This window comes from Ambystoma mexicanum, chromosome 2q (genome assembly GCF_040938575.1).
Source record: "Ambystoma mexicanum isolate Mex_15411 chromosome 2q, UKY_AmexF1_1, whole genome shotgun sequence".
Taxonomy (NCBI): Eukaryota; Metazoa; Chordata; class Amphibia; order Caudata; family Ambystomatidae; genus Ambystoma; species Ambystoma mexicanum.
Genome location: NC_090924.1, coordinates 396,596,286 through 396,620,394, shown reverse-complemented (window position 1 = coordinate 396,620,394; position 24,109 = coordinate 396,596,286). Strand labels below are relative to the sequence as shown.

Here is a 24,109-nt window from a genome sequence, read left to right as displayed (position 1 = left end):
AGGGGAGTACCTTGAACTGGTAGCGTTTGTCCTGAATCACGAACCTTAGGAATTTTCTGTGCGCTGGCAGCATTGAAATATGAAAGTATGCATCTTTCATATCCAATGTTGTCATGAAGTCCCCCTGTTTTAGCAATGGGATCACCTCTTGCAGTGTTACCATGCAAAACTTCTGGGGCTTTATGAACTTGTTCGCTGGGCGCATGTCTAGAACAGGACGCATGGTGAGATCCTTTTTGGGTACAAGGAAGTACACCGAATAGATACCCTCGTTTACCTGAAGAATCGGGACGGCTTCTATGGCGTCCTTTCGAAGCGGCGCTTCCACCTCTTGGATCAGGATCTGCAGATGTTCCGGTGAAAGGCGTCGATGTTTCCGCGGTCTGAACTGTGGAGGTCGGGCGAATTCCACGCAGTAACCGTGGGCGACAGTCTTTAAGACCCACTGGTCTGAAGTTATCCCCTCCCATGCCTTGAGGAAAGATGTTAATCGCCCCCCGACCGGGGAGACATGGGAGGGGACCTGGCTGGACTTGGTGGTCATTTCTGACCCGAAGTTGACGCTCCCCTGGAATTGGAGCCTCTGCCTCTATTCTTTCTGCGCTTCTGACCCCTCTGGGGGTAGTAAGTGGGGCTTGCAGCCGGTTGAGTTGAAGTTGCCTGTGCCGAAATAGTTTTGAGCGGCGAGGGCTTGTCCTCGAAAGGACCGCCGAGAATTACTGCCCCTCCGTGAAGAGGGTTTCTGGGAAATTTGGTGCAGCGACTTAATAGTCTTGTGCTCCTTCTTGGCTGTCTCCAACGCATCATCTACCGCCTTCCCAAAGAGGTTGGCCTCTTTGATGGGTTTGTTGATAATGGATGCCTGGGCCTCAGGCCTGAAGCCCGACGTGCTCAGCCACGCGTGCCTCTTTAGGAGAGTACCCTGTGCGAGAGACCTGCCTGCTGTCTCTGCGATATCCAGGGTATTCTTTACCACATTCTGATTGGCAAGTTTGCCCTCTGAGACAATGGTGAGAAGCTTGGCTCTGGTTGGTTCCGGAACCTCTTGAAGGCCTTCCTGGAGTAGGTTCCATTGGGCGTCGACGTAGCTAGCTAATAACGTTGTGTTATTGGCAATCCGGACAGTATAGGCCGCCGCCGATGTAACCCGTTTGCCCAAGGCATACAACCTTTTGGACTCCTTGTCCGGGGGGGACTCTCCCGTGGCAAGGGGAACCCCTGCTCTCTTGCAAGTGTTGGTCACCACCAGCGAGTCTGGGATTGCGTGTCCTTTGATATAAAGCGAGTCGGTGGGGGAGGGTCGGAAAGGTTTTGACCCTTGGGTTCACAGCCCTAGTCTGAGCGGGTGTGAGTAAGGAAGGGGCCAGCCGTCTCTTTACAGAGCTCAAGAGAGGGATAGACTGGCTTGCAGGAGGCTTTTCATTAATGTCGCCCTCCGCGAAATCTTGTTCGGGCAAGGCTTCAAGCGTGGCAATTTTAAAGAATTCCGCTGCATTTTTCAACATGTTGTTGAAAGCCATTTGATCATCCACCGGGGAACCTTGTCGAATCGGGGTGGATGGGGAGAGTCGTGGCAAACGATATCAGATTTGTGATCGTCCTGCTGGGTGTCCTCTCAGTTGTCCGTTGCTCCTTGATCTTCCCCATAGTTGTCCAGAAAAGAGGACTCCTCTTCTTCTGTATATATGTCTCTATACATGTCCATCTGGACATCTTCTTGATAGTCAACTTGGTGTTGGACAACTTGTGTTTGAGGGTTAGGGTCTACCCGAGCTCTTTTCGGCGGAGGTTGATGAGAAGCCCAGAAAAACTGCTCCAGCCGATCCATACACCCCTCAAATTGCTCCGTGGTCCACTTGGATGACCCAAATGGACCTAGCTGAGTAGGAACCATGTTCTCCGCCCTAAGGCGTTGAGAGGATCTCCTCAGGGTGCTTGAGAGGGGTACCTGGCTTTCTTCGTAAGAGTCTTCGGGATTGTCTTCCAAATCTGTGGAAACCTTTTCGGCGGATTGGCCCATAACTGTGGGCAGAGCCGGAACTAGGCCCACCGCCGTAGCAATCCTATTGATGCTCTTACGGATAGTCACCGAATCTTCGGGAGACAACGCCTCCGATGATGTGTCAGCAGAGGAAATGTCTTCCGCGGCTCCAAAGGGGCCAGCGGATGGCTTCTCGGGTAGAGGCCTACTCGTAGCTTTCGGGCCTGTACGGGCCTTGGAATACGTCGAAGTTTCTTGTTCTGAAACTTCGGCGCGTGTAGTTTGGGGAGTAGCGCCCTTGCTATGTTTGTTATGCCCAGTCGTCATGCGCTGCTGTAGATGCGGGGAAGGCTTCGGACCTGACCAATCCGTGGGCACCGCCGAAATTTCCGGCGGGCCCGTTGGCGCTTTCGCCTTCTTCGACGATGTAGTTGAGGGTGGCTTTTGGGTTGTATGCTTGGTGCGGTGCGATTGTACGCCCCTGTCACCTGGTGTGTTCCCTGTAGCAAGACCGGAGTCGAGCCTGGAAGGGGCGGGGACGGGCGTGGCGGCCCTAGAAGTGTCTGCCTCAAGGTCTATAACGTCCGCATTGGACGTTTGGTCATCCGACGTGCCCCCGTTACTTTCGGCTGGTGTCACGGCAGGGGAAGGAGGCTCCACGCGTGACATGCCGTATGCGGCCCACCGCTTTAACCGGTGCTCCCTAAGGGTCTTAGGTTTAAGGAGTTTACACGCCGAACACCGCCTTTCGCCGTGCTCTAGGGGGAGACAAGCGTTACACGAGGTGTGCTCGTCTTTCCACGGATATCTAACCCTGCACACAGGGCAGAATCTAAATGGAGTCCTTTCCATAGCAGAAGGGAAGGGTGACCAGACCAAAAGGGAAAACAGTGGAAAAGAGGAACGACATAACAGTATGGCAAACCCCGAGCCCACTCTCCCTACTGTGTAGGCCGGCCAGAAGGCCCGACCACGTGGAAGTCCGAACGCCGGATCTTAGGCGCTGGAACCCACAGCCGTAGATGATTCCCCCGTAGTCTTCGTCGAAGATGTTCTTGATGGGCGAAGTGATTTAACGGGGAATAAAACCGACAATTCGGTAAGATAAACAATGTCTCATGAAGAGCTCTGCTATAGGGCAACCAGTTATCTGGGCGGAAAAAAACAATCTGAGGGACCTCAGGGCGTGAGGGATTTTGGATACTACACACATCACGATAGTGATAGTGTTTCAGACACGCCTATGCCGACGTCCCCTTTCGGTCCCCGAAAGACAAGATACAATACTCCGCGGTTACCACTGGATGTCGGACCATATGCACAGCATGTGATTCTAAGCAGATTAACAAGCATCAGAAAATCAGGTTTCAGACCACTAAGGGGAGCAGAATCTTCCCTAGTCTCTATCTGGGGTGACCTAAACAGCCGACGCAGACGGCTGTGCGGTTCTGATCCTGCTAGACCACTCCACAGCCTTTGATATCATCGATCACTCCATCCTACTAGACAGACTACAAACACTAGGAATCAAAAGCACAGCCCTTTCTTGGATCTCGTCCTTGATCTATAATCGGTCGGAAAATCATGCACCTCGACCAGTTCACATCCACATCACGACCAGTAAGTAAAGGTGTCCCCCAAGGAGCATCCACATCACCCCTAATCTTCAACTTCTACATACAACCCATTCCCGCAATCATCTGCTCGTACAATCTTACCTGATACAACTACGCAGACAATACTCAGATCATCCTCAAAATCCCAAATTCAGATGGCTCTTGAGTCCGGACCCGTCATCATGCCTCACTGATATTGACCACTGGATGACGATCAACCACCTCATCCTCAACCCTGGGAAAAATCGAAATCCTAGTCTGCGGGAAAACAGCACTCCTCCCCCAACCAATCCTGTGGCCCAAACTGATAGAGGGTGCCAGTGTTCGTCCTAACGTGGTAAAAACCATGGATGCACTTTGGACTCACTTATCCCTCACCCAATACACCACCCGCGTATCCAAAACCTGCTTCTACCATCTAAGGATTCTCAGGTGAATTTTCCCATACCTCACCTATCCCCACAGTTTCTTGGCCATCAATTCCATCATCCTGTCCCTCCTAGACTACGCAAACTGCCTCTACCTAGGAGCCCTGGCATCCCAACTAAGGGAACTCCATAGAATCCAAAACGCGGCAGCACGCCTGATCATTAACCTGCCCACCAGAGAACACATACCCTACCCTGAGAGTCCTCCACTGGATCCAGATTGCTTGATGCACAACCTTTAAAGCCATGTGTATCAATCACCGCGCAGTCCGCACACCAGCCCGGAATTCCTCTGAGACAAAACTGTCCCCTACCAACCCTCCAGGAAGCTCCGATCTCGCACTGCATTTCGCCTAGTGATCCCCACCCTACAGCTCCACAAGGCTTGGCGGTTGCTCCTTCTGTGTCCAAGCACCAATCATCTGGAATGCTCTAGCGCTACACATTTGCAACACTGAAAGCCACCTGAAATTCAGGAAGGCCCTTAAAACCTGGATTTTCCCAATACTCGTATGATCCATGGCACCCAGAGACTACACCACTGATAAAATCTCCCCTGCATCAATCACAACACAGGGGCCGGCAGATCTTGCAGCAGTTTCACCGGACACACCACCACCACATGCAAAACATTTCCAGCCTACAAGCTTTCCAGGTAAGCCAGCTGCCTTCGCTGTGGCACACCCGCAACATTCTCACGGAGCCCCCTGCTCACCCAGATCCGTCCTCAAGAGAGACCACTAAAAATGAGATAAGTAGCCCGTGGTAGCCCACACCTATCACTAAGGCACAACACAATATACCCACCCACGGCAGGCGCATCCTAGGACCCTTTTGACTAGGGAGACAATGAATGATGAGACCACACCGGCCGATCGGAGATCGCACCAGCCATACAACTCTGAAGGCCATGGTACGTATAACCTCTGAAGACCTTCGGTACGTATGCCTACACCACATCTGAGGACACAGGCCCCAGGCACGACCAAGTACCCAGGCACCATAGAATGCAGCTACGGCTATGCTTTCCGGTCTAGCAGTGCACATAACTGAAACACCAGATGTACCTCAACATCTCTGCCACTAGCATTCGGCGACTACCAAAGAAAAGAAATTCGGTATAGCCGGCCACACATCAAATCTCTCAATAGCTCTCTATCGCAACCTCCAACAGCGCCCTCTCATGTGCCTGGACCACTGGTCTGCTTAGTCGAGCCTAGCCAACCACCCATGCCCTAGACGGGCAAAAATGCACACACTAAAACTAAACTTCTCGAACTTTCCTTGCCACATTGACTACGGTCATCGAGGACGATCCAACTAGGAAAAAAGCACATTGAGGCCATACAAATGGGGAAAGAGCACTATATAAATAACCAAATGCAATGCAATACAATATTGTAGAGAGACCACTTGTGTAACTTACAGATTCTGAATGTCTCTTATGATTGCGACAAAGGAGATTTCTCCCAAGGCACTCTTCACTTTTGAGTTCTTTCTTTCAATTATTCTGATGAGGAAGCTTACTCTTGATGCCTTCTTCACTCTTGGTTATTTTGGCAGTGTTACTGTGAAGAGGGAGATTACTCCTGATGCCATATTCACCCTTTCCCAAGCCCCTACCAGGTCTCCCATAGTTTCCGTTACCTTCTGTTTGATGGGGTCACGGCCCGTTTCTTCCTGGGGTGTTGGGTTGACTTCTCCTCTTTGGCTGTTTGCTGGAAATCTCACTTCTCTCCCTGCTGTGGCTCTGCATGGTCTCTGGCCCCTTGGTATTGACATTGTTGAAGGACCACACGGTCCACCACCCTGAGGTCACACCACAGCCAGCCTTTCTCCAGCTTCTGCTCAGGTAAGGCCTCCCTCTGGCCTTGGATGATTCCTCTGACCTTTCCACTGCATACTCTCAACAGAGGACTTGCTCCTTCTTCAGACTTTGTCAGTCCCAGGTTTGAACTTCCCGGGCTGACAGGCTTTACCATGGCTTCCTCTTTCAAGGAGTCATTCACCTGTAGCTGGGTTGTCCCCAGCAGAATACTACAGTTTTTCCTTTGTGTCCATGAAGCACTCTTCATGCCTCCTTGGGTCCACCTTCTCCCAATACAGTCTAACGTTATAATGGGAGTAGTTTGCATAACGCCTTCAATCTTCTTCCGCTCAGTACTTTAGGAGTGGACTCTGGGGAACTTTAGTTTGCCTAGCCCCTCCCAAAGGCTAGCATGGGCTGCCTTTCTTTCAGCTCCTCTGGGCTCATGGATCAGATGGGTACAGGCCTTTTCCCTTTATCTGGGTTCAGCTGGGCTCTCAGGTTTCCCTCTTTAGCACATCAGGGTGGCTAACAGTGACAAGGCAGCCTTCCTTCCTCTGCTTCTCATTCAGGTGACCCAAGGAGTCATATGGTTGGTGCCACGGGAAGTGTTCACAGTCAGGGTTGGTCTTGGTAGGTTGCAGGTTCAGGCATGGCAACCTAACTCTTCCTATGGCATGTTCCTGCATGCTTCAGGACTCGTGTGTAGGTGTTACCAAGGTATGGACCACACCCCTCCATATTTAAGAGCAATTGGTGCTAGGGTCTGAGCAAAAGGCTGAATTGCTGGATTGCATTCATTCAAGCATTCTTTTGGTCACCACTTGCAACATGCCATGGCTTCTTCCTGTGCTTTATGCCCCCAGGTACTGATTCAGGCTTGCATCCCAGACAACATTCACAAACTGGGCCCATTTGGTTTTCTTAACTGCAGCCTTCTAAAGCATCAATAGACCACTCGCTCACTTTAGGAACAACGTCTGCATGTTGCTACTCTATACGCCATGTAAATAAGGGTTTTTCCAGTATAGACAACTTAAGGGTACAGCAAGCGATATCTAACTAGTAACATATAAAGGATTTCACAAGCTAGAGGAGCTCAAACACTTAGCTGTGAGAGGAGGCCCATAAAAGGTTAAACAAGGAATTTGGAGTATGCTGACCCTGGAGGACAACTAATTCATCTGGCCCAGGAGCAAAGGAAACACGCAAAGCTCTTAGTGGCACAATAAGTAGTGCAAGCACTGGAGGAATGTGCCCCCTGAACAGTTTGGTGCCTGCACAGCCAGCTGTGCGAGGAGAACTGCACAGGGGCAACCTTAGCCTGAGGGATTAGTGGTCTCGCAGAGGTTATAACCTGCATTTGGGTTCTTGAAGAGGTCTCAGGTGAAACTAAATGAGCAAAATATTGGGTAAAATAGTGAAGGAAAGAAATAGGCAGCAGCCTTGTGTCAGCAGTTCTAGAAAGGAATTTGAATTCGTCTCACCCTTGGCATCCAGAGTTAAAGTAAAATCCTGCATAGAGTTGGGTGCTGCACTAAAGATGCCACAGTGAATATTCCCTACAACCGAGTATTTAGCTGCTCAGAAAGGGGAAAAGGTAGAAGCCTACGTTGAGTTAGGGGACAAAATCACGATAGGCTGACAGTGAGGCGAAAGCCTAGGCTAGTCATGCTTAAAATCCAACAGGCAGTGATGGGTACAAACCTAGGTGCATGGTTCTGGATGGAATCTGGCCTATACTTGGGGTAGCTGTAGGACCTGAACTCTTCGTTGGAATGAATTCCAGGCCACGTTTCCTCAGTAGGCGTACCTGGGGGAGAAAAAAGGACGAGATCAAGAGGCAGGAAATTAACAGATACAGGTTAAGCAAAAAGCAAACACTAAAATGCAACACTAGAATTAGGAAAAATTACCCTTTTAGCAACGTTCCCCCATAGGTTCTATCGACCCACAATCTTGTTACTTTTTTTTTAAACCTGTTCTGACTTTTTGAGGGGGAAGTAAAGCCATCAGCTTCACTTCCCCTGCCTTTTACTCATTGGTTTTGGGGAAGCTGATTAGTCCTTTAGACTCAGCACTGAGAAACAAGGTTTTGCTTTTATGTTTGTGACCGGGTGCCCTCGGGAGCGCTGGCAGGGCCCCTCCCAGTCCTCACCTTACCTGCGTTGATGGCTGCATCTCTGCATCAGGAGAATGCGGGTAGGAAAGATTCCTCTTTACTGCACTGTTGCTTTCATTTCTATGGACCCCCAAACATTTTGCATCTGACCACCTCTTTTTACAGAGTAGTGAAGCCTTAAGCTTCACTACACTGTCTTTTGCTCATCTATCATGGGGAAACTGACATGTCCTACATGCTGTCCGTACTGGGAAACATGGTTTCCCTTCGTCTAGTTACTTTTTTCATTGTATAATGCAGTACAATGGGGCACACTTTATTTTGCCCTAGACTAACACTCAGAGAATTTTGGTTACTGTAGTGTGCTAAATGGACAAGCTAGTGGCAGCAGTGACTACCATTTTTTGGTGCATTTTCGTTTTAGGCTTGCTGTGTTTATCATGTTTCGCTACCAACTGTGGCTAGTGGTCAAACATGACCATGCCACGAGATGTTTTGCTTGTCCTTTAACCCTCTAGTTTTTTAGCCTTCTTCCTGGCTTGTGAGGCCAAGAAAACCCTTATATGGACTTCCAGTGCCCGGGAAAGCAGAGGCTTTGGGCCAGCCACTGGGGGGCTGTGTGTGTGTTTGCTGCCAGGAAGTGTGCTGGGACTGTCTGGTCACAATCCACATACTGGTGCCACTGTGTCTGGGTGGAATGAATGAGTTTTGCTGCAGGGCGGGTGGGGTGTGTGCGCGTCCGTGTGTGTGCGTGTGCCCGTGTGTGTGCCCGTGTGTGTGTGTGCCCGTGTGTGTGTCCGTGTGTGTGTGTCCGTGTGTGTGTGTCCGTGTGTGTGTGTGTCCGTGTGTGTGTGTGTGTGTGTATCCGTGTGTGTGTCCGTGTGTATCCGTGTGTGTATCCGTGTGTGTGTCCGTGTGTGTGTCCGTGTGTGTATCCGTGTGTGTGTCCGTGTGTGTATCCGTGTGTGTATCCGTGTGTGTATCCGTGTGTGTATCCGTGTGTGTGTCCGTGTGTGTGTCCGTGTGTGTGTCCGTGTGTGTGTCCGCGTGTGTGTCCGCGTGTGTGTCCGCGTGTGTCCGCGTGTGTCCGTGTGTGTCCGTGTGTGTCCGTGTGTGTCCGTGTGTGTCCGTGTGTGTCCGTGTGTGCCCGTGTGTGTCCGTGTGTGTGTGTGTCCGTGTGTGTGTGTCCGTGTGTGTGTGTGTGTGTGTGTCCGTGTGTGTGTCCGTGTGTGTGTGTGTCCGTGTGTGTGTGTCTGTGTGTGTGTCCGTGTGTGTGTGTGTCTGTCCGTGTGTGTGTGTGTGTGTCTGTCCGTGTGTGTGTGTGTCTGTCCGTGTGTGTGTGTGTCTGTCCGTCCGTCAGTGTGTGTCTGTCCGTGTGTGTGTCTGTCCGTGTGTGTGTGTGTCTGTCCGTGTGTGTGTGTGTCTGTCCGTGTGTGTGTGTGTGTCTGTCCGTGTGTGTGTGTCTGTCCGTGTGTGTGTGTCTGTCCGTGTGTGTGTGTGTCTGTCCGTGTGTGTGTGTGTGTGTGTCTGTCCGTGTGTCTGTCCGTGTGTGTGTGTGTGTCTGTCCGTGTGTGTGTGTGTCTGTCCGTGTGTGTGTGTGTGTGTCTGTCCGTGTGTGTGTGTGTCTGTCCGTGTGTGTGTGTGTCCGTCTGTGTGTCCGTCCGTGTGTCCGTCCGTCCGTGTGTGTGTGTGTGTGTGTGTGTGTGTCCGTCCGTGTGTCCGTCCGTGTGTGTGTCCCCGTGTGTGTGTCCCCGTGTGTGTGTGTGTCCCCGTGTGTGTGTGTGTCCCCGTGTGTGTGTGTGTCCCCGTGTGTGTGTGTCCCCCGTGTGTGTGTGTCCCCGTGTGTGTGTGTCCCCCGTGTGTGTGTGTCCCCCGTGTGTGTGTGTCCCCGTGTGTGTGTGTCCGTGTGTGTCCATGTCCGTGGGTGTGCGTGTGCGTGTGTGCCCATGTCCGTGTGGGTGTCCGTCTCAAATCTGTCATTGGCTAGTGGGAGCTGCTGCTCTTACCTGGCTTTTAGGATAAGAAGCGGACACCAGCACCCACCCTGGAAGAAACCGAAAGGAGCAAAGACTCCTGTCCAGCTCCAAGACTTGCAAAGAGACTGTGGACCTGTCGGAAGAAGGAGGCTTAGCGACCAACTTCTGCTGCTGCTCTGGTAGAGCCCTGTCCTGTGGAAGATCTCCAGCAATCCTGCGAAGGAGCCGCGACCCTTGGAGCGGAGGCAACATCCATTCCCAATGTCAGCTCGAAGTCCTATGAAGAAGAGCCCATTGCCACCCTATGGCTGACCAGCTCTGAGTTTGGGCTACTGTGCTGCAGACGTGCCGGTCCGAGTTGAGGCCCGAAACCTGGGCACCCTCAGCTTGTGCAACAAAACCTACCTCAGTGAAATGTCGTGGTCCTAGCATCAAGGGGAGCCGAGATAGGAGGGAAAGTCTGACTGCGGCAAGTGAATCCGTTAGCGTTGCCGTGCATCAGTGGCATTCGTCCGAAATTGCTTACCTGCGTCCATTCCTGTCCTTAGAGGGGACCTGCATTGGGTTTTGCTGCATTCTTCAACAGAGTCCTTGCACCAGCATTAGACACCGACCAGAGAGTTGCACGAACCTGCAACCCCTGGCAATGAAGGGCTGAGGCTGACGGCGTGAAAAAGAGACCTTGGATCTTCAATCGACCTACCAAGTCCTGTGAAGAATCAGAGTAGGGGGGGTGTGAGTTCTAGCAATACTTACCTGCACCCCTCACTCCGCTTTAAAAGTTTGATAACTTTTATAAAACTTTTCTAACACTTTGGCTTGGGCATTGCTTGTTCACACAAGCATTCCGAAAGTTGGGAACACGTTTATTAGTTAGAACAATTTATGCTCCGACACTTGGAACTGTTCACTGGACCCCCGAGATCCTACCTTCATGTTTTCCAGCTTCATAAACTGTGTGGAACTTTGCTGAACTATTGGGCAGAAGAGCCCATACATCTTGTAGTGCTAATACTAATCTGTACTTTTCTTTTCAGGGGTTGGATATGCATTTTCCCCTACACCTGTAATTTTATATATGCATCTAATTTTAGTGTTGTGTGATGGTATTACCCGTGTGTAGTCTTTATTCACTGTTATTTTGGCCATAGGTAAAGTATTTTTATACCGGTTTGTCCAAGTGTGTTCCTGGACTGCTTCACTCTGGTGCCGATTGTGGACTCTTTACGAGCTCACCACCTCTTGAGACTTCGCCTTAACCACTCGACTTGCTACCTTGAACTGGTTTGGCTCCAGCTCCCAGAGTTGTCCCCGCCACAATATAGGTTAGGTTCGCCTTCTATAAATCTGTCCACCAGGTCAGAGAATAGAAAGTCAGTCCTAACGAACACCGGCAGGGAGAAGCCGCATCGGGGAGCAGCAGGACGCCCATGAGGAACCGCTGATCAACATCATGGGATGCCGTAAATGTCACCATACCGGATGAGCAGGGTTGCAGTGGCAAATCTATACCACTGGGTTGCAACGGCTGGAAAAACACTGGCCACAGCAGGGGGAAAGGAGTGCAGCTCCAACAAAAGGCAGCTGCTGGACCTCACGCGTACAGAGAAGCCACCACTAAACCACCAGGGATTCCTAAAATAACATTGGTAAAGGCCTCCAAGGATGCCCGGGAAAGCACTGTATCCCACCGAGCCCGTTAGGGAGAATTCTCATAAATGTGCTAATTCCCTTCATTTTAGAGACCCCCAGCAACTTTGCTGGATTTTTGAGGACTTGATTTTCTTACTTGGAAAGATTGTGAGCCTTTTTCCCCCACTCTCGTGTATTTTGATGTGCGTTTTACATTTGTGTTCTTTGATTATGGAGTTTTTAGATAACTCCATAGGCATCATCTTTTCGTGTGTCACACACCACCCTCAGTGCAGTGACACAAGGATGTCTTTTAGACTTCCCACAGGTTTAAATATCTTCTCTGGGATAAACTACTGTTTCCCAGAGAATGTAAAGTGAAACTGACTTTACTAGTCTTTCCAAATTCCTAGACCCAGCACACACCATCTTACAATGGAGTGCTGGAGGGGTTACATAGTATCCCCTGTGTCTAAATACTCATGTAGCAGTCAAATGCTACCCTTTCCTATCGAAAAGGCTGGTGGCAGTGGTTTTACAATGAACGACCATGATTTTTCTCGACCGCGAACACCGGTGGCGAAAAATCACGGGAGCCATGTTTTTCAAGATGGCGCCTTAAGCCCCTTTGTTCAAACAGGTCCCTGTCTTTTTTCGCCGTTTCTTTTTGGAAAGGTCCTTGTAGGGTTTGTCTCTGTGTGCCAAACCAGGTTTGGTTCCTTTATTCGTATGCCTTTGGCGGGCTTCAGGACTGAAGACCGCCTCTGGCGTCCGAGTGTCTAGGGGTGGGCAGGAAGTCAGGCAGGTCCCCGAAACTCCCTGTGCTTAGTCTCCTAGGAGACCCAAATACACTCTGGCGTGATTGGCTGGCTGTCCGGCAAGGACAGCAACCCTGCTGGTGAGCGACAGCTAGGCTGGAATGAAAGGGAGAGAACTGTGTGAAAGGCGAGTCTCCAGGACTGGAAATCGGAGTCGACCACTGGAATGAAACAACCAAAGAAGAGCTGGAAGAGGACGACTGCTGCAACTCCTGGACCGTTTGTTTGCCCGGTGAAGCCCTGCTGCAGGTCCGAATTGCCAAGTTCATCTCAAAAGGAAGTCGTCCTTGAAGGGGCTTCTCTGTCGAGTTGGTGGGACCAATCAACTCGTAAGTCACCTGGATACCATTCTCAAGGCAGGTTAGGATTAACCAGGGAGAGGGATACCAGCTTTTGAGCTTTAATCTACAGCTACTGGAACTGAGGTGACTCCATCTTGTTTGCTTTTTCGATGATCCTATGCAGTGCAGGAGTCCTCCAACGTCCTCCCTCTTGTCCCCACGACTGAGGCTCAGGAACAGTGAGATCTGCAGGACCTGCCGGACCCAACGTCTTCAGCTGCATTTTGTTCTTCATACTAAGGTACTGTGCTAACCAGATTGAGGGAATGCCACTCTCGCGGTGAAAGTTCGTGAAACTTTCCCAACTTGCAGGTCTAATCAGCTTGTGAGCCAACATGATTATTTTTCGCCTAAACTACTTATGGTATCAAACGGTAAAGTCTTTGCGAAAGTTCTCAGAACTGCTCTTTCCTATCCAGAACACAAGCCCATTGACTTTAGCCTGGCCTATTGACTTGAATTGAACTCTTCTGGTGAACTGAAACTATTTGCACTGTCCAATAAGTATATGTGATCTATTCTACTTACCTTGTGCCTTTTGCTCACTTCTAAGTAACTGAACTGACATTTGGCTCCTATTTCAGGGGAGCTCTAACTGTCTTAAAATCTTAGAATTTTGTATTGAAGTGTTTTGGTTTATAAAATTAAGCTGTCTCTTTCTAGTGAAATGATTCCTAAATGATTGTGTAATTTATTAATAAGTGTTTTTACCAAGAAACCGAGTATAAGTGTCTACTTGAACCACTGTGATTGAAAGTTCTCTGTGTAACTACCTGTACTGCTCACATTCACTCTTGAGATAAGCCTGGCTGCTCCGCTCACTACCAAAAATTGTGTGGTACAGACTTATACCAAAGGTTGGTTTGGCTAACACCTGTAGTCATAATTGTGTGTAGTGGTCCCAGAGGGTACTGCCTGAAATTCTGCCCAATAGAGCCCCTTTCCGTCTCCATGTTAGTGCAGCAGAGAAAGATGCAGGGCTTACAAGCACACAAAACCTCCCCAAGCCTTCCCCTTTACACCCCCTCACAGAAGAGAAGGGATTGGTAAGTTGGCGTTAGGCAAGATCGTATTCAGTACCCTTTGGGTGAACTACAATAACCCTGACCTCCTGGCAATAGGGACCCAACCTTTGGTAGAAGTCTTAACTACACAGGTTGGTATTGTGGCTGAGCAGCCAGGCTTATCTCAAGAGGGGTCAATGTGAGCAGTAATCTTGTGAGAGTTTCACCACACAATTATCCAAATAAACACTTATAATCAAGGTTTCTTGAAAAAACAATTATTAATTAATTTCACAGTCAGTTATATAAGCCTTCTTCAGAAAGGGAGCAAAACCGGTAACACTTAAATGTACTTCAAAACACACTCTTAGTTTCTCTAAACCAGATGATACCCATTGGGGATGGCACACAGACACTTCACACACACTCCTGTGACTTAAATAGCTAGGACACTGGACATTCATTTATCACTGGTACATTCAGAGCAATACTGAGTTGGTGAAAAAGATAGAATAGAGGAATAAAACAAAGGTTAACAAATGATGCATAAACCGGTAAGTACTTTTAAAAACCTTCCTTAGCAGAGTAAATTAACCCTTTCCTGGGGGAAAGGCCAAAGCACAAAGTCAGAGGTAAGAAGAGTCACTCAGGGAGCTAGGACAGCCAATGTTAATTGCACAATGTCAAGGGGAGCTGAAGATCTTCTTTACAGGTAGGTAAAAAGTCTTGCACAATGTTTTTAGAAAGGTTTGTAGAAAGGTAGAACACATGAAGCCAAAAGCTGCGAGGCTTGTGAGGGGCAAAGCTTTAGCAACTCTGTAAGGTAACCAAGACGGGTCTCAACTGAGAGCAAGTAAGGCTACACAACAAGAGGTAAGTTCTATTAGACTTTACAGTATCTCTGGTTAGAAGAAATGGTTCCAGCTGGCTTCTGTTCCTGTGCAGCTCTGCAGACCCTGTTCCTGAGCCTCAGTCGTGGGGACAAGAGGGAGGACGTCTGGGGACTCCTGCTCTGCAATGGGGGGAAGGTCAGCGGCAGCAATGGGCAAACTTCAATTCAGCGATCCTTCTGTGTTTCAGCTCCTCGTGTCCGACAGCAAATAGCAACACTGCGGTTCTCGGATACCACTTCAGACTTTCCCTGCTTCTGGGGTTCAGGACTCTGTTGAGGTGGCTCAGGCTTGGATTGGATAGTCCTGCATCAGGGAAGTCTGGAGGATCTTCCTAGCGCTCGGGTCCGACTTAATAGCAACGCACACAATCTGGTGTTCCTCTCCCTGGCTCTTCGGTTCCAGCAACAACTGCAGTGGAAAAGCAACCAGCTTCAAGAGCATGTCCAGATGGGCTAACTTTGGAGTTGATTGGTCCCACCAACTCAAAAGGAAGAAGTCGTCCTTGCAGGGCTTCTCTAGTCGAGGCGAATTCGGAGCTTCAGCACAGCAGCAGGGCTTCACTGGGCAAACCAACGATCCAGGAGTTGCAGCAGTTGTCTCTTCCAAGTTCTTCTTTGGATTCCTTCGTCCAGTGGTCGACTCCGCCTTCAAAGTCAAAAAGCTTCACCTTTTATGCAGGTTTCTCCCATTTATTCCAGCCTAGCTGTCAATCACAAAGCAGGGTGGCTGTCCTTGCCGGAGAGCCAGATGACCAATCACCTGTGGGTGTATTCTTATAACCAAGTCGGGCACCTCCCTCACTTCCTGCCCCTGCCAAACTTACTGGAGCCAGAGGCAGGCTTCACTCGTGAATCCCGCCAAAGACAAAATGAACAAAAGGGACCAACCCTGGTTTGGCGTGCAGAGTAAATCTCAAGGAGGACCTTTCCAACAACCCATGGGTGCCTTACTGCAGCTGCGAACGCAGCCTGTGGTAAAAACACACAATGGTTGTAAAAAAGTAAAACACTGCCACCAGCCATTAATTGTAGAAAGGGTAAAACGGAATTGTTACATGAGAAACTAGACAAAGGGGTTACTAAGTAACCCCTTCAGCACCCTATGGTAACAGTGTGCTGGGTCTAGAACGTTACAAAATGTAAGTAAAGTCAATTTCACTTCACTGCTCTTGTAAACAGTAGTTTATCCAAGATAAGTTATTTAAACCTTTGGGAAATCTAAGAGACTTTCCTGTGCCACTGCACTGAAGGTGCTGTGTCACAATGTAAAGATGATGCCTATGGAGTTTGTCCGACTCCAAAGTCAAAAGAAACAGAATACATCACATTAAAATTACATGAGATAGAAAAAGTCCTAAAGTCCAGCAAAAGAGCTGGGGTCTCTAAGATAAGGAGAATTCTCAAAATTGTGCCAATTCCCTTCTAACACTCAGCAATTTCGAACCCAGCTCAGCTGTACCATAAGGTCAGCGGCCCCCCATTACAGTGCTTACTTCCAAATAGGATGTCAACCCCTGCATCAAACTACAGTCCCCCACCAAAAACAGCCGGCGTAAAAAGGGCCGGACGACATGCGCCTGAAAAGATTCACCATGCAGCTCTCAAACGGAGTCAAATCTGGGGGCTTCATTATTGACAGTATCCTTTCCTTTCAAAAGCACGCAAGCAATGTGACGACAGATCTCCACACACTGTAAAATCAAACCCTTCAGCCCTCCACATGACTTTTGCCTGGTGGTTAAAGCCCTCCTGATCTCTCGCATCAACAGGGGAAACGCTCTCCTTAATGGACTTCCTTCTGAGCACCTTGCCCCGTTCAAGGCTTTCCACCACTTTGCATCCCACCTCATTACAGGTGCCGACCAATTCAACCACATCACTCCAACAGTAACAAGCTTCACTGGCTCCCCCTCGCTGCCAGGATGATATTCAGAACTGCATGAATCACCTAAAACGCAGTCTTAAACGGAACGCCACCACACTTTGCGGCTACCCTTCACACCTCTGAGGTAGGCTCTCACGTCTCACAAAGCAAAACTCATAAGCAGTGCTTCTACAGGATTGCTACCATCTGGAACTCAATCCTGTCAGAGGCTCAAAATGCCCACACCATCCTCCAGTTCTGTAAAACACAAAAAAAAAAATTAAAAAAAAAAAAAAAAAAGTCCCTTTCAACAATACCTACTCGACAAATAAAAATCCCTCTCTCCTTCCACCAACAGTGCTGTGCTGTTGAATAAAAGGCCAAGCTGAATTCGTACCCCCACCCCCTCCTCCCCATGGGAGGGCGATGATCCCTGCATCTCTTAGCTAAAGGATCCCTGGTGGGGGGAGGGGGGTCTGTGCCACACTTTTTTTTTTCTTAATAGTAGTGCCGACCCTCGCCAGGCATCCCTTTAACAAAGAGATGCAGCGAGCACCATCTGGCGATGCTGCATCTCCTCGTTAAAGGGATGCCTGGTAGGGATAACACCACCATCAAGACAGACAAGGCTGCTGCAAGCAAAAGCCGTTTTCTTTTATAAAGCCTTTAGCACTCACGAAGCGAAAGCTTCAGGAGGTAAAAAAATAATTTGTAAAAAAAAAAAAAAAGACTAAATAAGTGCCCTCGACTTCTAGCCGCCTCAGCTGCTGGGGCCAGAATGGGCCAGCAGGGGCTGTTGTGGAGCCCCGACAGCACCCAGTCTCAGAAAGATAGCTCCGGCCCACTTCTAGCCTTGAGTATCCCGGAAATGACCATGCAGCATCATCGGAGCTCCCACACTAGCAGCATCCTATTGTTGCTTCCAATTTTGTTCTAAACTCATTTTAGGTCTGCTCAAAACAAGGGAGCTATACAGGTACATCAACATTTGTGGCAACAATTTTGGCATGAATGACCCCTTTTAAAGACACAATGAGGACACTCGTGGCCCAGTTAATGGATTTCTGAAAGTTACTGGCATGAAGTTGAGGCTCGACCACAGACGTGGGAGGGGCGCGCGCGCGCGCACACACACACACACACTCACCTAATATTCGGAATATGAAGTGCAGCTGCTCCTCCACCGTGGAGCCGGGGAAGAGGGGCCGTCCCGTTGTCATTTCGTAGAATATGCACCCAACACCCCTGAGGAAGGAATGGTCAAAACGGCATTAGAACCCCGCCACGAGGCGTGCAAAAGAAAGGCTTGCTAAGATCAGCAGCCCTAAAATGATCCCATCAGGAAAGCATTGCACTGTATGAAGGGAGTTTGCAGCCACACGGCACATACCACATGACCGTATGCACTGCACGCTGGCAGACGAGAACTCTAGGGGCTGGTTGTTCCATCCATAACCTGCCTGGAGTACAGGAGGACATGGTTCTGTGTAATTTCATTCTCAAGCCTTTCAACACTTGTACTTTTCCAAGTGTGCATTTCAGTGTTTAAATTGAATCTAAAAAGGGCTGAACATTCAAAAATAAACCAACATTTTGAAATTCATGGATTACAGGAATGACATTGAAATACAAGCATTATTTGATTTCTGGACAAAAGCTATTTTGCTTCGCCTCCCTTTAGTTTGTCTCACTCAATCGCTCATCCTGTGTCCGTTTAGAAGTTCCTGGTTGCCCTGCCTAGTGCCATCAATACAACTCAAAAAAATAAATAAACTCCCTTGCAGTTGCAGAGGAGTAACTTTGCTGAAAATGTTGGGGGGAGGGATCTGGGGGGCATCATGACAACTGAAAGAACGGGGTGGGCAGGCAGACGTTGGCACTGAGGGATAAGACTAAACTACTACTCTGATCGTACCAACCCCATTCCCACGCACTGGCATGTTCCTCCTGCCCTTTCTATCACGCAACAACTTGCCTTGCCCTGTGCATGACTCACCATCAGCTCACTCAGCTGTGCCACCTCACATTTCCTGTGCCGTGCAATTCCCCTGTTCACCCAACACCTGACCCACTACCTCAATAGACCATGGTCGGGCCTCCTCTGCTAACTCTATACCCACCTTATCACCCCCCACCCCTTCAGAATGACCTCTGAGGCCTCGCTAGACCCTCGCCCACTAGTTCTCTCTGGGCTTTCCTGTTCTGCACATCACTGCCCTTCTCTTATCCCCTTACTGCCCCACAGAATGTCCCTAATCTTCAAGTACCTATCTGTCCCCATCTCAGATTCTCCTATGTATGTGTCCACTCCCCATCGCAGCTCGACCCCCTTCATTCCAAATTTGAACTTACACTTCACCCAGCACCTCGCCCTTGCAGTACCCCACACTTCCCTAGCCATGACTCGCTTCCTCCGCCCGAAGCCCTGTTAGCGAGAATTCTCATTCTATGGCTAAATTCCCTTACCTAGCGAGTCCCTCAGCAGCTTTGCTGCATTTCTGGAGTTTATTTTTTTCCACTTGGTAAGAGTGTGAGCTTTCCCCCACAATCTTATCTGCGTTTTGCCATGTGTATTTCATTTGTTTTTGCGATTGTGGACTCTGGAGCACACCACTCCAGGAGTGCTGTTGTGTGCGTTACACAGCACCTTCAGTGCGGTAACTCAGGGTTGTCTCTAAGACTTCCCAATGACTCTTTTTTCTGGGGCCGACTACTGTCCCCCAGAACCAGGTAAAGTTGCCATTAACTTTACATAGTCACTTTAAAACTACAGACCGAGTACAACCCATCTTACATGGAGTACTGGAAAGGGTTAAATCCTACCCCTTGTTGTCTGTGCCTCCATGAGCTTTGTTTTGCTCTTAACATTTATACTTGGCTGGTGGCAGTGGTATCTACCCTAACTTTTCTACCACGATTATACTATATAAACGTGGTATTGTTTTAGGCTATTATATTAGCCTCGAACATAAACCCGCTTGACCAAATACTCTTTCTTTTTGCTCCGGTTGGGTTTAGTCGCCATTTCTTTTTGTTAAAGTCCTTCTTGTGTTTTACTTTGCGCGGCAAACCAGGTTTGCCTTCTTTGTTCACTGTCTTTTTGCGGGCTTCTGCCAAGAAGCCCTCCTCTAGGCGCCTGGGTGTCTAGGTGGGCTGAATGTGAGGGAGGTGTGTTGTCACCCCCTGCACAGGGTATCCTAGGAAACCCAAGTCGCACTTTGCCATGATTGGCTAAGGTGGTTTCGGGGCTGGACAACCCCCCTGCTGCGTGATTGACAGCCAGACTGTGTGAATGGAGGATTTTCCCATAAAAGGCAGGACTCTTTGGCTGGAAGTCAGAGTCACCACTGGAACTGCAAGGAACCGAAGAGAAGCGGAGAAGATGACAGCTGCTGCAACTACACCATTACGGTGAAGCCCTGCTGCAGTCCTGAGCCATCTACCCTTCGACGACCAGAGAAGATCCAGTCCGGAGTCTTCTTCCCTTGAGCCTGGTGGGGTCAACCAGTTCATCTCCCACAGCCGGAGGAACCTCTTCGTGGTTGAAATCACTGCCCCCTGCTGTAGTGGTCCGGATAGCCATCTGAAGAGCTTCTCCTGTTTTAAAGGAGCGCACCTTTTATTCACCGTCGCTGCTGCTGGCCTCATCCCCGAGTGGTGCAGACTGCTCCCGAGGTCGTCCTCCTCGTCTCCGTGACCGAAGCTCCAGGAACAGTGGGTCTGCAGGAAACTACCAGGAACAACTGCCATGGCACCAGCTTCCTCACTGAATAAGGTACTGTGTTCTGATTTGAGGAACTAGGGTGAATCCCTTTTCTCCTCCTCCAAGGCTTGCCCTCGTCTTCCTTCCCTCTCATAACTTTTGCTTCCTCTGACAATATCCTAGTACTCCTGGCAACGCTGAATCTTGAACTGTCGGACTTTGTGATCCTCGACAACAGGTTCCACTTGACACTGGCTCCGGCCTATTGACTTTTGTATTTCTGTCAGCGAGTGTTCTCTGATTCTGTCTGCCTTGACAAAAGTATTGCCTATGATTTTTGCCCCCAACTATCTCTGGTTAACCCAGGTGCTAAGTGTGTTTTGCCCCGGTAACATTTCTTGCTGCGGATACGCGTATCTTTAGTAAGACCGAACTGTCAAAAAGTGATCGCATATGTATTCACGGTAACGTCTTGTTTCACAACACCGGTCCACCAAAACATAAGGTACTTACCTTGAGTTGTTCTGTGCCAAGAGAATTGGTTGGCTGTAGTGTACTTTACATGTGGTTTTGAATTTATAGAAGTTTTGTGTTTTATAACAGATGGTTTAAAAATAAATGTACTTATATTTAACTTGAAACCTTGAGTCAGTGTTTGCTTGAGCCACAGTAATTGTGGTACCTTGTGTAATCTCTGCTACTGCTCATATACTCTTGAGATACACCTGGCTGCTCTGCTACTGCTACCACTTTAACAGTGTAGTACAGGCTTGTACCAAAGGTGAACTTGTATTACCACTTGAGGTCTTAATTGATTGTAGTGGTCCCTAAGGGCACTGCACAGGATTCTGCCTAACAAACCTCTCTTCCATCACCTCACCTACCTATCTGCCCCCGGTCTCCCCTCCCACGTGGCGCACCTCACATCCCCCCCTGGACAAGTCTCCCATCTCCTCATATTCACCTGTTCACCCCTTCCACATGGCACCTCACCAGCCACACTTGTCGCCTTCTCACTGTGCTGCTGCCTGTCTCCCATCATCTCACCTACCCCTGGTAGCCCCTTCTATGTGGCACCTCACACCTCTAGTCCGCTTCCAACTACGCTGATGTCGCTACCCCCGGTATCCCCGCCAACGTCACCCCTCTGGACAAGTGCCTGCTTCTCATTGCGCCGTTTCCCATTACCTCATCTTGCCCTGGTATCCCCTCCAATGTGGCACCTCACATCCCTCTGGACAAGTCTACCTCATATTCACCTGTTCACCCCTTGCACACAGCACCTGACCTGCCCCCACTTGTCGCCTTCTCACTGCGCTGCTGCCTGTCTCCCATCACTTCACCTACCGCTGGTAACCCCTACCACATGGCAACTCACATCTCTTGTCCGCTTCTAACTACACTGCTGGAGGCCAGCCTGAAAAAAAAGTTCCTGGCAGTAGGAGCATACTGAATGGTAAGTACTGGGACGAGGAAGAGTAGGACTTGAAGTAATTAATATTACCGGTAAGTAATCCGGGCAATGGTTTATGGTTTGGAAATCTCCCATGCAAAGATCGGCAGGTAGTGTGTTGCCCCAATACTGGCTGGATTTGTCCTAAACACGTTGCTGCTATCATGTTGTGAAGTAAATCTTTGTGCATTTATAATTTAGAAAGCTATTTAAAATAAAAAAAAGAGAAATGTATTACTATAATAAAAAGGTGCATCCCTTTTTTAAAATTAATAATCACGTCTACAATGCTACTTTCCTCTTTAAGGAAGCAGATGTCACCATCTCGTTTTGTTTTAATTTGCGACATATTTTCAGGGGTGACAGTAACCAAAACAAGCAACGGCAACGCCAACAGTTTTTGCTTTTGTGTAGGCATGGTGCAGGCCTTTTCCAGGCACTGCTATAGTGGTACAACCTGGCCACAGCTGGTAAATAGTCTGATGACCTGATCATACGAAGTCAGTGACTGGCAAAATGCCTTTCTAATACCTATACACACCAACACGGATGCCTTTGCTAGTGCCTGCTGGACACAGGGCGGAAGTGAAAGGAACAGGTGCAAGGACACACATATAGCTTATGAATCAAGTGGCAGCAGGCACATTTGGTTAATATGTTTTTACTTAATTGAGCTCATTTACAGCTGCCACTAAACCATTGACGCCTAGAAAACTGCACAAAGGGTGATAAAAATGGGTGATAGATATAGCTAAAAAAGATGCCAGGTGGGAGTGGCATGTGGTGAGTTGGACTGGCCATAGGGATTACCATGGCCCTGGCCAGCAATGAGTTGGTAAAAAGCCAAACATCCACAAGTTGTGTCAATCCTGACATCCCATATCCCCCATCTTTACTCCAATGCCATAGGCAGCGATAAAGTGCCACCTAACAGCCAGAACTTAAAAGTAGATTTGAGTCACTTTCATTTTACTGTAAAGAGTTAAGTAACAACACGTTCTACCGATTTATATTTATTCTTAAAAGAAAAAAATAGACCTGTAATATGCAATCAGTTTTGTCACAATTTTTTTTTTCGCTTAACATTTCGAGTTTTTAAAACAGACTTTTTTCTTCAGTGCGTTCCAGAAATTGCAAACAGTGCAGGTACTGGTTGTGTGACTTAAAACCGATGGGAGGCCCCACAATCAACAATATAGCCTAACTCCCCAAACGGACTAGCGCTGGCGGTGCATTTGCACACAGTGTGGGTGATGTGCACACGTCACAGGCTGATGTTTTACAGTCATTGAGATTGCCCTGTGAACTCTCTATGGCTCACTAATTGCTAAATAAAATTGAATCCAGCACACCCGGCGGTCACAATGCAATGCCGCCCCTGGCCCTCCTGCCAAAAGATGGGGAGGGTGGGGAGGGGGGGGGGGACAAAAAGGCCTAACACATAAGTTGGGGGGGACAAACCCCCTCCCCCCAGAATTACGCCCATGCTCCCTTGCCATTAGTGAGGGCAAAGGCTGTTCTCCAACTTCCCTCACTCTCAACCCTTTCCCCTCGTCCCCGACTCCTCTGCAACACCTTCTGATCAACTCACAATTTATTTTTCCACAAACTGGAAAATGCGGCCTGCCTCGAATGTGTAACCTCCTATCCCCTCCACATCAGTTTTCCAATTTTGCTTGGAAGGGAAAAAAAAATATTTTGCGAAGAAGGATTTACAATGAAATGGACAATGTAATTGTGTCAAGTTGTGGCGAGTGAAAAGAAAAATATGTTAAATATTTTACAGAGCTTTGGCAGTATAAAGTGGGTAACACTCAGCATTAGGTGGTTAGCAATGCTTTGCGTAGGATTCCCTGGGCCTTTGGGTTCTGTCCTAGTGATATTTATATCCATCATCATTTGTGGATAATATGGTATTTTGATCAACGTGCTGCACGCTATATGCGTAGTCCCTTATTTTAAAGGGAACTGTCCAATCCCTTGTTGTCTTAAGATAGGGCACTTATTCATCAATGCTCCAATGTTGGAAAAGAAAAGCCCTTTTTCCTAACTGGAGTGTGTCCCCTGGTATGTTTGCTGGCTTCTTCTATGACCTGACCTCCAAAGCTTCACTCCAGTGTGCTGTTGTGGTAGGGATAGAAAAGGGCTGAGGAATACTCCAAGAGAGCATCGTAGTGCGTTTTTCCCCATCCAGGCAGCTGCCCTATGTCACAGGCGGGGGGAAGCTCTTTACAAAGCAGCATTCAGTGTAGCGATTTTACCCCAATGGCAGCCATTTGTTCCCTGCATAGGAGCAAAAGGACTGCCTGATGCTTTTTAATTGCTGTAACTAGGCAAATGGATTTGTTGCCAGTTAAGATAGAATTTCATTTATGGCAATTCTGCAGGCCCTTTTTTGCACCCCCTTAAAGGTTTACTTTTTCCTTATTTTGGAAGCCAGGCAGACCCCTACTGAAATCCCCCTGCAATTGC

General features: G+C 48.8%; 1 protein-coding gene across 5 annotated transcripts in view; it reads right to left on the bottom strand.

The window, feature by feature from the left end:
• LOC138569439 (cyclin-dependent kinase 16-like) overlaps positions 1–24,109 on the bottom strand; it is a 381,119-nt gene that overhangs the window by 120,347 nt on the left and 236,663 nt on the right. For all 5 annotated transcript variants that reach the window (XM_069647411.1, XM_069647410.1, XM_069647413.1 and 2 more), the window contains 2 exons: positions 17,629–17,726; positions 7,540–7,645 (listed from right to left, as the gene is read on the bottom strand). In XM_069647411.1, coding sequence (XP_069503512.1) covers positions 7,540–7,645; positions 17,629–17,726 — 204 coding nt within the window. The remainder of the gene's footprint in view (positions 1–7,539; positions 7,646–17,628; positions 17,727–24,109) is intronic.